This window comes from Acanthamoeba castellanii (assembly GCF_000313135.1).
Source record: "Acanthamoeba castellanii str. Neff unplaced genomic scaffold scf7180000083656, whole genome shotgun sequence".
In the NCBI taxonomy this organism is placed as follows: domain Eukaryota; phylum Discosea; order Longamoebia; family Acanthamoebidae; genus Acanthamoeba; species Acanthamoeba castellanii.
This window is the reverse complement of record NW_004457645.1, coordinates 5,494-17,551: the sequence shown is the minus strand read 5'-3', so window position 1 is coordinate 17,551 and position 12,058 is coordinate 5,494. Positions and strand designations below refer to the sequence as shown.

At 48.9% G+C, this 12,058-nt stretch overlaps 3 protein-coding genes across 3 annotated transcripts; 1 reads left to right on the top strand and 2 right to left on the bottom strand.

Annotated features, from left to right (window-relative positions):
• Positions 1 to 12: 12 nt before the first annotated feature.
• ACA1_306570 (NADPHdependent FMN reductase domain containing protein) lies at positions 13 to 552 on the bottom strand (the record flags this gene model as incomplete). Its single annotated transcript, XM_004352526.1, has 1 exon — positions 13 to 552. A coding segment is annotated over one exon (540 nt), but the record flags the coding sequence as incomplete, so codon positions are not given.
• A 1,450-nt stretch (positions 553 to 2,002) lies between these two features.
• Positions 2,003 to 2,311, top strand: ACA1_306560 (uncharacterized protein; the record flags this gene model as incomplete). Its single annotated transcript, XM_004352525.1, has 1 exon — positions 2,003 to 2,311. One exon carries the CDS (start codon positions 2,003 to 2,005, stop codon positions 2,309 to 2,311), a length of 309 nt encoding a protein of 102 aa, XP_004352577.1.
• A 3,444-nt stretch (positions 2,312 to 5,755) lies between these two features.
• Positions 5,756 to 7,625, bottom strand: ACA1_306550 (uncharacterized protein; the record flags this gene model as incomplete). Its single annotated transcript, XM_004352524.1, has 8 exons — positions 5,756 to 5,846; positions 6,188 to 6,326; positions 6,449 to 6,604; positions 6,741 to 6,795; positions 6,902 to 6,968; positions 7,069 to 7,166; positions 7,490 to 7,546; positions 7,617 to 7,625. 8 exons carry the CDS (start codon positions 7,623 to 7,625, stop codon positions 5,756 to 5,758), a joined length of 672 nt encoding a protein of 223 aa, XP_004352576.1.
• Positions 7,626 to 12,058: the final 4,433 nt, after the last annotated feature.

Below are 12,058 nucleotides of genomic sequence, written 5' to 3'. Positions count from 1 at the left end.
GGGGCTCCAACCCTCCCAGTCGCTGGTGACCCGCCGCTGGCCCGCCACCATGTCCTTGTCCAGGGCGATCTCGAGCGAGGTGCGTAGCACACGCGCCTTCAGCCCGCCCTCCAGCACCTGCCGCAGCTGGGCCGCGGCCTTGCCCCCGCCGCGCGAGCCGTAGGTGACCAGCAGGACCGGCTTGGCCCGCCACTCGTGGTAGAGCCAGTCGATCGCGTTCTTGAGCACGGCCGGGTAGCCCCAGTTGAACTGGGGCGTGACGATGACCACGACGTCCAACGAGGCCAGCCGGCGGCTCCATTGGCGCACCGCGTCGTGGGCGTAGGCGTCGGGTGTCGTGATTTGCGCCGGGAGGGTGTCGCCATCGAAGAAGGGGAGGGCGAGGGCACCGAGGTCGATGGTGGTCACGACGGGCGCAGTTGTGGAGGTGGAGGAGGTGGTGGGCGATGAAGAGGAGGAGAGGATGCGGCGTAGGCAGGGTTGGAGCCAGGAGGCGATGCCAGCTCCGTTGCCGCTCGGGCGAACGCTGCCGGTGAGGATGCCCACCGTCATGGTGGTGGATGACATTGGGGTGAGCGAGTGTTACTTCTTCTCTTCCCCTTCTGAATATTATGCGGCCGGACAAATCCAGAAAAAAACCGCTCGGGGGCTGCGCATAAAATAAAATGATCCGCTTCGTGTGTGGCGATCGAAGCCGCCAGTCGACTGACATGCCGGACGTAGACCGCCGGTAGTCCCTCTCCCTTGGCCTCTTCGCCTTTTCGTCTCACAACCCGTCACACCGCGCTTACCCGCCAGCTTTGCCGAGCCCCCGCGTGAAAGAGCTGCCGCCCGCTGTGACTCCACAACCACCCCTGCTACACAACGAAAAAACACCTAAATATCAAATCAAATAATTTTGTGGTTGGTGGGTGCGGAATTGTTGGGAGAAAGGGCGCGGGGATTGGCTGGCCAATGGCAAAACAGCGACAAAAAATACTCTTTATCACAACAGGCCGTGGATGATGTACGGCAGGACACGCTCGTAGTGCTCATTGAACACTGTGAGGATCTTGCGAGGGGTGGAGGGCTTGCCAGACACGGACATGGCTAGGTACTGGTGGTAGAGGTACAGTCCGGAGCAGGGGTAGACCACCTTGGGATCGCAGGACCTGGAGAGCCACCCCTTGTCAATCAGCACGCCGAGGTGGGCGTGCGACAGGCGTTCAGACGCCGAGCGGCTTGTGTTGCACTTGTTGATCAGGTCGTGCAGCTTACCTGGGGTAACTACGGTTACCCAAGGGAAGCGGGGAACACTTCCGTGTTGTTTTAACTTCTTTATTTTTTCTCGGTGAGAAATAAAAAATATAAATAGTTAAAACAATCCCCGTATTAGTTGTCCTTTTCTTCTCTGAGTTGAACACATCGAGCGGACTAGCCGTGTGTTTCACTTCATTTAGGCAGGATGTCTTCAACGTCCTCCTCTACGAGCAGCCCTCAGCAGGGCTCACCGGCTGGCTCACCGGACAAAGCAGACCGAATCCTTCAGCTGCTGGAAACCATCACAGAGCAGGTCTTGTCGAACTCCTCAACTTCAAAGGATTCCAAACCCACCCAATCCACGCAACCTGAACCTGTCACCTCACCCTCAACAATCAAGGGCAAGTCAAGCTCCAGCTCCGCCCCAGCTACCAAATCTCCATCATCCTCATACAACAAAGACAAACCCAAGTCATGGCCCTCGACGATCAAGGGCAAGTCAAGCTCCAGCTCCACCCCGGCTACTGAATCTCTGTCATCCTTGGATGACAAAGACAAACCCAAGTCAGGGCCTGATGAGCCTGCCCCTCTGTCATCTGGGTCTTCTGCGTCGCCTCTCTTCAACATCAGTGCCCTCAATCTGAAGGTGGAGTGGCTCCAAGAGGCCTACAAGGCTCTTGAGCGCTCCACAGCACAAGTTTCCATTGGTACTCACTGCTCCTTCCCAAAAAACAAGGGTGCCGGGTTTTTGAAAGAGGACCTCATGCACGTCACTGCCCTCTGCAAGCACTTCAAGGCGCTACGCTCTACGCTCCACCTCTGTGTCGTGATGGCTAGCCTGCACAGGGAACTTGCCAGTGGCCTCTATGGGGTCACTGTCACAGTTCTCTATGCGATGCGGCTCCAACTAGACGCCCATGACAAGATCTACATTCACTGCAGGTACAGTGAAGATACCCTCACACATTTCAACATCCTCAGTGACTCCACCCTTGTCAGTGAACGCCAAGCTCGTCTTCTTGACACTGTCACACTGGCCTTGGCCGCCGTGACCAACCGCAGCAGGCTCTGAGACTCCACCAACTGAGGTGGTCGCAATTGGAAGTCCAAGAGCAGCCCTCCAGCTGCCATCCAGGCCACCAAGGCGGCCTTCTTGAAGAACAAACCTAAAGGGTTCGGTGCACCCTTGAGCGCCAAGAGTGATTAGTGTCCCTATCGCTGGGGCCTCCCCCCCTTCCCCTCCCCCTTCCCCTCCCCCTCCACAATGTTCCTTGTCTTTGAGTCCTCTGCAACTTCCGCCCCAGAGGCTGGGGTTCAGGTTCTGGAACACCTCCTTCATCATGGCATCTTGGTTATGGGGCGACTGCCTGGTGAGCAGTACCCACTTGACAAGGTGAATGTTGCTCCTGGCAATGAAGAAGAGTGCATTGGCCAGGGACTTGTGGCGGCCCTCCATGATGTTGTGGAAGTCCTGCTTGGTCACGCCCTGTGAGACGTGGAACTGTGGGTACTTGGTACCATTGAGGTTGGGGGCAGAAGGCAGGAGGGGGTACTCAGCTGCTATGTTGGGGTAATGAAGGAGATTCTTGGAGATGAGGAGAGGAAGCATCAAGGCGCTGCCACAGATGAGCAAGTAGGTCCTGCCACAGGAGCTACTCCCAAGCATAGTGAGCTCATGGAGGATGTCAAGGTGAGCCCCCTTGTCATCATCCAATGTGTAGAGTGCATCAACCTCATTGGAGACCACAAGGGCATGGAGACTGTTGGCCTCCAGAACAGCAAGGCAGCTTTCCAGATTGGGGTCAGCCCAGAGGCCTCACTTGTTCAGGGCCTCAGCAAGCTGCTGTGAAGGCCTCTGGTAGGTTCCAGACACACATGAGGTCCCCAGGTACTTGGCATAGATCATAACAATCATTGGGAAGATCCTGTCAATGGTGCACACCACATCACACAGCACTTGCATCTTGCCAATGCCCTTCTCACCATGGGTGAGTGTGGAGGTCGACCCACACACACCAGTGAATTGCCCAGATGTGAGTTGGCTGACCTTGCCCTCAATTAGATCCAGCAGAAGCCCTTTCACAGTGGTGTGGATGAATGGGTGGTCGCCATGCAAGGAACAATCATCTTTTATAACATCAATGAGGCTGCAGGTGTCAAGCATGGAGAGGGGGCAGGTTGCAAGCCAGTAGAGGCAGGAGCACATCTTGGGGGGCAGGCAGGCAGTGAGCCAGCAGAGGCGGGAGCACATCTTGGGGGTGGTTGAAGGATTTGATACACAAAAAAACACAAAAAAAGCTCTTTTCTGTCCCCCCCCACATTGGAAGGGGAGTAAGGGAGTGGGGTGGAGTGGAGCAGACAAGAAGGGGAGAGGCAAGCGGAAGGGGAGTAAGGGAGTGGGGTGGAGTGGAGCTGGGTGGGCAGGGTTGGTTGTTTGCTGGGGGCAGCTGTTGTTGTAGGTCATCTGCTCTGGTGAAGGAGGGGGTTGTTGGGTCAAGATGGGTGGGCCAGGCCAGGGGTGGAGGTGGTAGGGAGTAGGGAGAGTGGGAGGGTTGAGGGAGAGATGAGGTGTGAGGGATGGTGCTGGGATCCTATGGTGGGTCAATGGAGGTGAGTATGAGCACATGGAGATGGGTGGCTTCCTTGTTGAAGATGGAGTGGAGTAGGGAGGGGATGGTTGTTGCTGGGACAGAGTTGTTGAAGGTCTGGGTGTTTCTACACTTCCAGATCACCCAGGCAAGAAGGACCTGAGAGGTCCACTGGGCTGATGGCTGGAGCAGTTGGGGGAGGAGTTGGGGGCCAGTTGTTGCAGCAGAGAGGGCTGCGCAGGTAATGATGAAGAGGTGTTCAAGGGTCTCTGGCTGGCCACACCAGGCACATGGGGTCTGAGTGGAGTGCCTGGCATTGACTGGGAGGACTCACAGATGAAGGAGTGGATTGCTGGGTGGAGCTTGGCTCTGCCCACAATGGTCAGGAGCCTGTGGTAGTCAGCAGAGTAGGTGGAGGCCCAGTGGGCTTGGCCCTTGGAGAGGGGAAGGGGCCAGTCAGTGAGGAGGATCTGTAGTGTCTTGGAGAGGGAGTAGGGGGGTGATGGGTCTGGAGGGAGCTTGACGTTGGAGGGTGTGAAGGCTTGATGACCTTGAGCCATGCATCTTTCCAGAGGGCTGCTGGGTGGGAGAGGGCTGTCCAGGTCCAGGGTTGGAGGGGGGTGATCAGAGTAGGGCCTGGGGGTGTGGGGAGCAGAGTAGGAGGCTGGCATGTTGGACGTTGATGGTGTAGTGGAGCAGGGTGAGGTGAAGTTGCATGAGAGGGTGTGTGAGGTGGGTGTTGGAGATGATGGGGGGTAGGGCTTTGAGGGGTTGAAGGGGTGGTTGGGTGAGAAGAGGAACCATCTCTCTGCCTTCTCAGCTGGGGAGGCTGGGGCATGCTGCCAGTTGGAAGAGGAGAGATGGGAAGAGGGCTGGGTGATGGTTCTCTGGTGGAAGGTTGCTGATAGGAGAGCTATTTCTTGGTTAGAGAGTGAAGGGGAGCTTGGAGGGGGTCCCTTACCTGGGTTTGGGCCAGGAGCATGGACAAGGGAGCAGGGGTCCTTGCGGCTGGGGCTTCCAGTGTGGCTGCTGAGGGAGGGGCTGGGGCCAACTTTGTGGGTTGCAGCAGGTCTGAGGCTGGGGTCAGCAGTCTTGGGAGGGCTGAGCCCTGAGCAAAGGGGCAGTGGGAGACAGAGTGGCCTTTGCATCCACACAATTCACAGTGAAACTTGTGGTCATTTGAAATGAGAGGTCCAGTCATTTTGAAAAGTGATTTTGTTTGTGAGTTTAAGCTCATAAAAATGGTTTTGATAACACAAAAATGGTTTTACTTTAACAATAACATCACAAAATTTGGATGCATCTTGAGATATGGCAGATCAAAATTCCATCATAATGAGAGATGTGATACTGTAACTGGGCCAGCAGTCAAAGTCAAATTAGTTTGGTGTGGTTGGCATAATGTGAGGATTACTGGGGTAGCCAGTGTTCTTTATTTTATTGGCATGGTGGCAATTTGTCATTGAGCACACACCTAGAGGAGGAAGCTTTTTTTGATGAATTGGGAAGTGAACAAAGGAGTTTATTTTAAAAGTTGGAAAGATTGGAAAGACAGAGTTTAGTATTCACTCCTATCCACATCAGAACCAGAGTGGAAAGGGGAAAGTGACCCAAGGTCAGTCAGTTGGTCAATGTCAGAGTTGTGGCTTCTGTCCCTGCTCTGGCTCCTGCTCTGGCTCCTGCTCTTGTGGCACTTGTGTTGCAATCCACAGCTGTGCTTGTGGCAGTTGTTGTGGGCACTGCTGTGTCTGTGGGTGTGGGTGTTGGTATCCTCATGATCTCAATGCTTTCTCTTGTGCAATGGTTCCAAGCAAGGGGTTGTGGAGAGCTGGGACTGCTGTTGATTTTGAGAGTCAGTGATATATTTCATCACATACACATACACAACTAAAAAAGGGCATGGGTGAATGAAAACCTGTGTAGGGGTGCTAGGAGCTGATGCCATGGAAGAGCGGGGTGAAGGTCAAGAAGAAGTTGAGGTACTGGATGAGGTGAGTTGATGCGCCACTGTCCAGGCTGCTGTAGTCCAGGATGCAATGTCAGATGGGTTGGAGTGAATGAGGATGCTGTCAATAGCACTTGCAATGATGTTGGTCTCAGTTTTGTTTGGTTGCACCAAAGCTCTGTTGATGTGGTAGCTGAAGTTGAGATGGAAGCAGGCATGAAGTGGAGTAGCACGAAGTGGAGTGTAGTCAAGAACGCTTTGTGCTTTGGTGCTTGAGGCGTAGGCAGTGAGGACAAGCTGATAGAAGACATGACCTATTGTTGGTAGGAAAGCAGGTGAGAAGAGCATGTGCCACCAAGTTACATGAACAAAATACATACTCAGTTGATGCACTTGAGGAGCAATGTGGACCCACTTTGGGTTCCACCTCTTGATGAGGGAGGGCTTCTTGTAGGCCATGAGCTTGGGAATCTTGGTGATGTCCTGGATCAGCAGTGACTCTGGATTGAAGGTATAGGACTTGTTCACTTGACCAATGAAGATGGTGTAAAGGCCTGCATGAGTATCACATACATGTACACAATGAGTTGTCAGCATATTTCTAAAAAGGAGTAAGCTGTGGAAGGGGTAAAGAAGAGCAATAAGTCATCACATGCACATACACAATGGAATGTACCATTGTGTTGGACCCCACCAGCGCTCTTGGAGCGGATGTTGGGGATGCTCCCTGAGATGAGATGCAGAAGCTGCCAGGGGCTATTCTCATTGGCAAGGAGGTTGAGAAGAGCCGCCATTTCCAGCACATTGGTTGTCAGGACAGCAGCAAAGCAGTCTGTGTGGTGAGACAGGTTAGTAATCAAACACATGAGCCTTGATAGCAGTCACCAACTGATGAGTGCCACTCTTTGTCATTCAGTCAATGTCAATTGTCACAGCATTCATCTTCATGTGATCCACACAGAGGACACCATAACACTTGAGCAGGGCCTCCTCTGGAGGCATGGAGAGCTCCTCTTCTGTGGGCTAGGAGGAGATGAATTAGCAAACATTCTATTGTGTACATGTACATGATAGAACGTCCTGCAGTTGTGGTGCATAATTGGCTTCACAAACAGCATGAACAGCATACCTCCTTCAGGAGCTTCAAAAGCTCCTCATCAGTCACCATGGCAGTTGGCAGGGTTACTTGCTCCTCTCTGGCAGATGTTGTTTGGGCTGTTGCATCAACCTGAAGAAAGTACAGGACTGGTGAGATTTATAAAGGACCTCATTTCATTCAAAATCAAACACACTTACCTCTGGTGCTCCAAGCAAATCTTGTGACATCTCCATGGTGGAGCTGGCTCCAGTGGTGCTATTTTTTTGGCTTCTTGCTCTTGAGTCTCAGGTATGGTCTGCTGAGAGTCAAGAACAAGCTTCATTGATGAGAATATATCAGTTGTTCTATCACATACACATACACAATAAATTACTTATATAAAATGGTGGTTATAATTGATTATAAGAGTCAATATTGTTGAATAGAATGTAAATATGGAGTATAATGAAACAACTGTTATTATGATGAGACAACACCACAAAATGAAAGGATGGCATAAATTAGTTTTATTGTATATTTAAAATGATATTTCATCACATACACATACACAATGAAATTGTGTCTATAAATGCTAATAAGATTTCATCACATACACATACATGATGGGATGGTGCATACCAATTCAGTCAGTTTTGCCTTGTTCTTCTCCACCTCTGCCACACTTGCAAAGTAATTCTGAAGCAGAAGACACATGATTTGATTAAATCACACTACTTTCATTAAACAAACTGTGCTATTGATGTACCATGCACATGTTTTGAAGTTCACCAAGGCTCTTCTTCTTGAGGTTGCTCTCCTTCCACTTCTTCCACTCTTGGCAAGCTCAGCTGTGTTGTGGCAGGTCATTACCATGGACAGAATGCCACTTGCAGACTGGGTAAGGTTGTCACTCATGTTGTTGTGTGTAGGTTGGAAAAGAATAATGACCATTGTACCATGTTCAGCCTTAAAAGGACTACACTCAACCAATGAGCTTTTTTGCAGACATTTCTTAAAAAGTGTTAGGCTCAAGGTACTTGAGATTCCTTTATCCCTCATTCTGGATGTGTGCAGCAATGATACTGGTCAGCTGGCTACATCCAGCCAGCAGATCATGGATTCAGTGGACCGCTGTACACCACAATGTCATAAATGACCATATGGAATTTTTGTTGTGGTAAAATCATGATGTGTGAAATGGAGTGGAATTGAAGGGGCAGTCAGTGTGGCAGAAGAGAACAACAAAGAAGCCACTGATGTGAGGAGGTGCTGGGTGGTCCTTGACATGCATGTAGATCAAGACCTGCATCAGGAGAAGAGAAAAAATCAGTCATGCTAATCCAAAGCGCATTGGATTGTCCATGGGCACTTGAACAAGGAGGCAGACACACAAAAAAAGCAACATGAAAAAACAAGTGTAATAAAATTAACAATAAAAAAGAAATACCTGATCTGACACGTGTTGGATTGGCAGGATGCACAGGAACAGGAAAGTGGAAATGTGACAAATATAAAATAAGAAATAGAATAAAATAGAAAGTAAAAAAATAACTATGTGATCTGATGCATGTTGGATTGGGTGCATGCACAAAAAAGAGAATGTGGAACTGGTTGCTTTTTGAGCTCAAGGTGGTGTTGAATCATTCATGAGACTGTGGTCTGAAGAGCACTAGCAAATCTCTCCACTCATGCTGAAGTGGCCTTCTTGGCTGCCTTCTTCTTCTCAAGTGCCTCAGCCTTCTTGGCTGGGGTCTTCTTCAATTTAGTAGGGATGGGGGGAGGAGTTGCAGGCACTGCACAATATAAGTCAGCTACAAGAATGAGAAGTCAAGGTGATTGTGAGCATGGAGTACCAGATGTTGGTGCTGTAATCTGCAGGGTAGGAGTTGGGGTGAGCTGTGAACTTGCAGCAGCAGGCGCAGTTGCCTCAAGTGATGAGGACACCCCAAAGAGATCCTGACTCTGTGTGCCCTCATCCTCCACATTCTTTTCCTCTTCAAGTTGTTCCTCTGCAAGCAGCTCAACTTTAGAAGGAAACAACAGTACAGCACTCCAGCAGGGACAGACATGGTACCAAATCTGTGTCATGAATGTCATACTCATAGGTTGCAAGGCTGGAAGAGGTGGAGATGCTCTGCCCAGCCTTCCACAGCTCCCATTCCTCACACAGGGCCAAGAGACCACACACCGCTCCTCATCCTCAATCTGCATTCCAGTTGAGACTTTGGCCTCAGGGATGTGTTGAAGTGCAGGGTGCTGATGGTAGAAGTCTGCCACTTTGAGGTAGATATCTTGTGGAGGCAGCTGGAGGTGCTTGAGCTGCGCCACCTTTTTCATGAGAGAGGCAGCAGCCCCAGGATGGCTTAGATGGCACTCTGCTTCATTGGTGTTGGCAATGGCCTTCTTGATGGCCAGAGTTTGTTCATGCACTGTGTTCCAGTGCTTGATGAGCTCCTCCAAGTACTTGCCTGATTGCACAATGAACTTGTGGTCATTTGAAATGAGAGGTCACAAATGACTGTGGAATTTATGTTGTGCTAAAATTGTGTGAGATTTGACATTTTTTATTTACAGGGCAGTTTTGAAGATATGGATCTGCATGTGTGATTTTGACATGCTAGACCACTGCTGATAAGTGATATTGAGGGACTTGAGATGAAACTGATTTCATAAAAACTTGGAATTTGTGGAGTTAAAAGTGATTTTATCAGTGTGGAATGGAGTGGAACTTTAACTTCAGGAATAGTGCTCCAATTCAGCACAAATGTGAAGAATGAAGTTCAGTGCATGTGTGCAACTGACTGAATATGGTGTGAGGTTGAACATGAACTGGATACATGTATGCAATAGAATGTTTGCTAATTTATCTCCTCCTTGCCCCACAGATTTGACATTCTTGCTTTATAGGGCAGTTTTGAAGATTTGGAACTGAATCTGTGATATTGTCACCCCATCAGCCATGGCCAACAACAAGGAACTGTTGATGCTCCTGAAGGAGGTAACTGCCCCATTGCATACATGCTATTATCAAAGCCCATTATGCTTTGAAACTGCAGGACATTCTTTTGTGTACATGTACACAATAGAATGTTTGCTAATTTATCTCCTAGCCATGATCATGTGAAGATGTTCCACAATGCTGCAACAATATGATATCAACTGAATGACCAAGAGCAGCTCCAGGCCACCCTCATACTGAGCAGCCACCTCCTCAGGAGGCCAAGAAGTAAGAGATGAAGGGCACTCTCCACACTGAGATGTGACAAACAGCCCCGCTGAATTGCTTGTGTAAAGAATAAAAATTGACTTTTTGTCCAGTTAAATCCCAGCAGCCGTGATTTTTCCTTTTATGGTTTCTGTGTGCCAGCCGTTCAGGAAAGTACCGAAAAAAATGTGCTTAGTCATCGCGTACGTGTACGCGATAAAGTAAGTGTACCAAAACATGTACATGATAGAAATTGGTCATTCCAGACCTTGACTGATGGCCCAGTTACAGCATCATATCTCTCATTATGATGGTATTTTAATCTGCCATTTCTCAAGATGCTCCCAATTTTGTCTTGCTATTCTTAAATTAAAACCATTTTTGTGTTATCAAAACTATTTTTATGAGCTTAAACTCACAAACAAAATCACTTTTCAAAATGACTGGACCTCTCATTTCAAATGACCACAAGTTCTTGGCTTGATGATCTGGAAATGTTCCCATTCCTTGAGGCCAAGCATGCACCAAATGATAAGTCAATGGTTGCAGTCAACAGCCTCTGTCATACCAAGGGAAGTTGGTGTAAGCAAGATGTTGAAACCTAACAAAACTACAACTTACCAAATTCATTGGTGTTGTTTGGGTCAACACACTCATCTTTGTTGAGATAGTGAATGAGGAAGCTGTGGCTGTGGAAGATTCCCAATTCCTTCACACTCTGGAAGAGGTGCTTCAACCCATGTATGTCAACAGGGCGATAACAATCTGCATAAAACAGAATTGGAGGAGACATGTCAGTATTGCAATAAATGCACAAAAAGACCATCTGACACACATCAGATGAGTGGGATGAATCAGAACATAATGACTTGGGCATACCAAACATGGTTGCATTGGCAAGGTTGATTAAGCCCTTGCTGTCCTCAATCCACTGTTGGTGCAGTTCAGTGGGCAGCACATCAGCTCCTAACACCTTGGGGTTGCTGGTATCCAAACAAGCAGTGCTATAAAGGTGCAGACTGGCCAGGTCAGGCCGCTGCTGAAGGCTACGCCAGTGAGGGATGACCTGAGGTATGAGTGTCTCTGCACTAAAGGACACAGGTCAATATCCTCAAAAATGCACAAGAAGACCATCCAATGCATGTTGGATGATAAGCATGTACAGATAAAAGGGACAAAAGAAGATGCTGGAGTGAAGATCAGTAGAGAAATGGCAATCCAACACACATCAGATTGTAACCATGCACAAAAATCCCAAAAACATCAAAACCATACTTAAAAATGGACATACCAACAGGTCAATGCAGATGAAAGATATGTAATGCGAATTAAAATTATAAATATTTTGTGCAGAGTTCACAAGGATGCACAGATGGATGCACATTGTGCACACAGAGAACTTGGAACATTTCTGCTATTACTGACACAACGTGTACAATAAAATGATCCTAAAATTGTGCAAATTGCACATCTGATGCATGTTGGATAGTGAGGGTGTACAAAAAAATGTATGAATAAAGCAAGAACATACCAAGTTTGGCAAAGGTAAGGTTGAGGAAGTAGCTGGCCTTCTCCACAATGCTAAGTGTTGCCTCAGGAAGAGCAACTGGTTGTCTCTTGGTGAGGTGGACCTTCTTGACTGGATGCACATTGACACATTCCTTACCCTTTGCCCCAACTTCCTCCTCCTTGAGCACCTTGTCTTCTCCCTCCTCCTTCTCCTCCTCCTCCTCCTTCTCAAGACCACTCCACTTCCATCCCTTCCTCCTATAAACCTAACTCTCCTCCTCCAGCTCCTCCTCCAGCTCCTCCAGCTTCTCCTCCAGCTTCTCACTAGGATAGGCTACAAAAACAGCAGAGCCATCACACTGCTTTTTAAATACTACTGAAGAAAGTCTACAGATATTCTTGATTGGCTGCTTTATTATTGCAGCCTCCTTAAGTACAACTTGAAATCTTGAGTGCTTCCTGGCAGTAATTTGGCAATTAAATCTCCTAAAGAT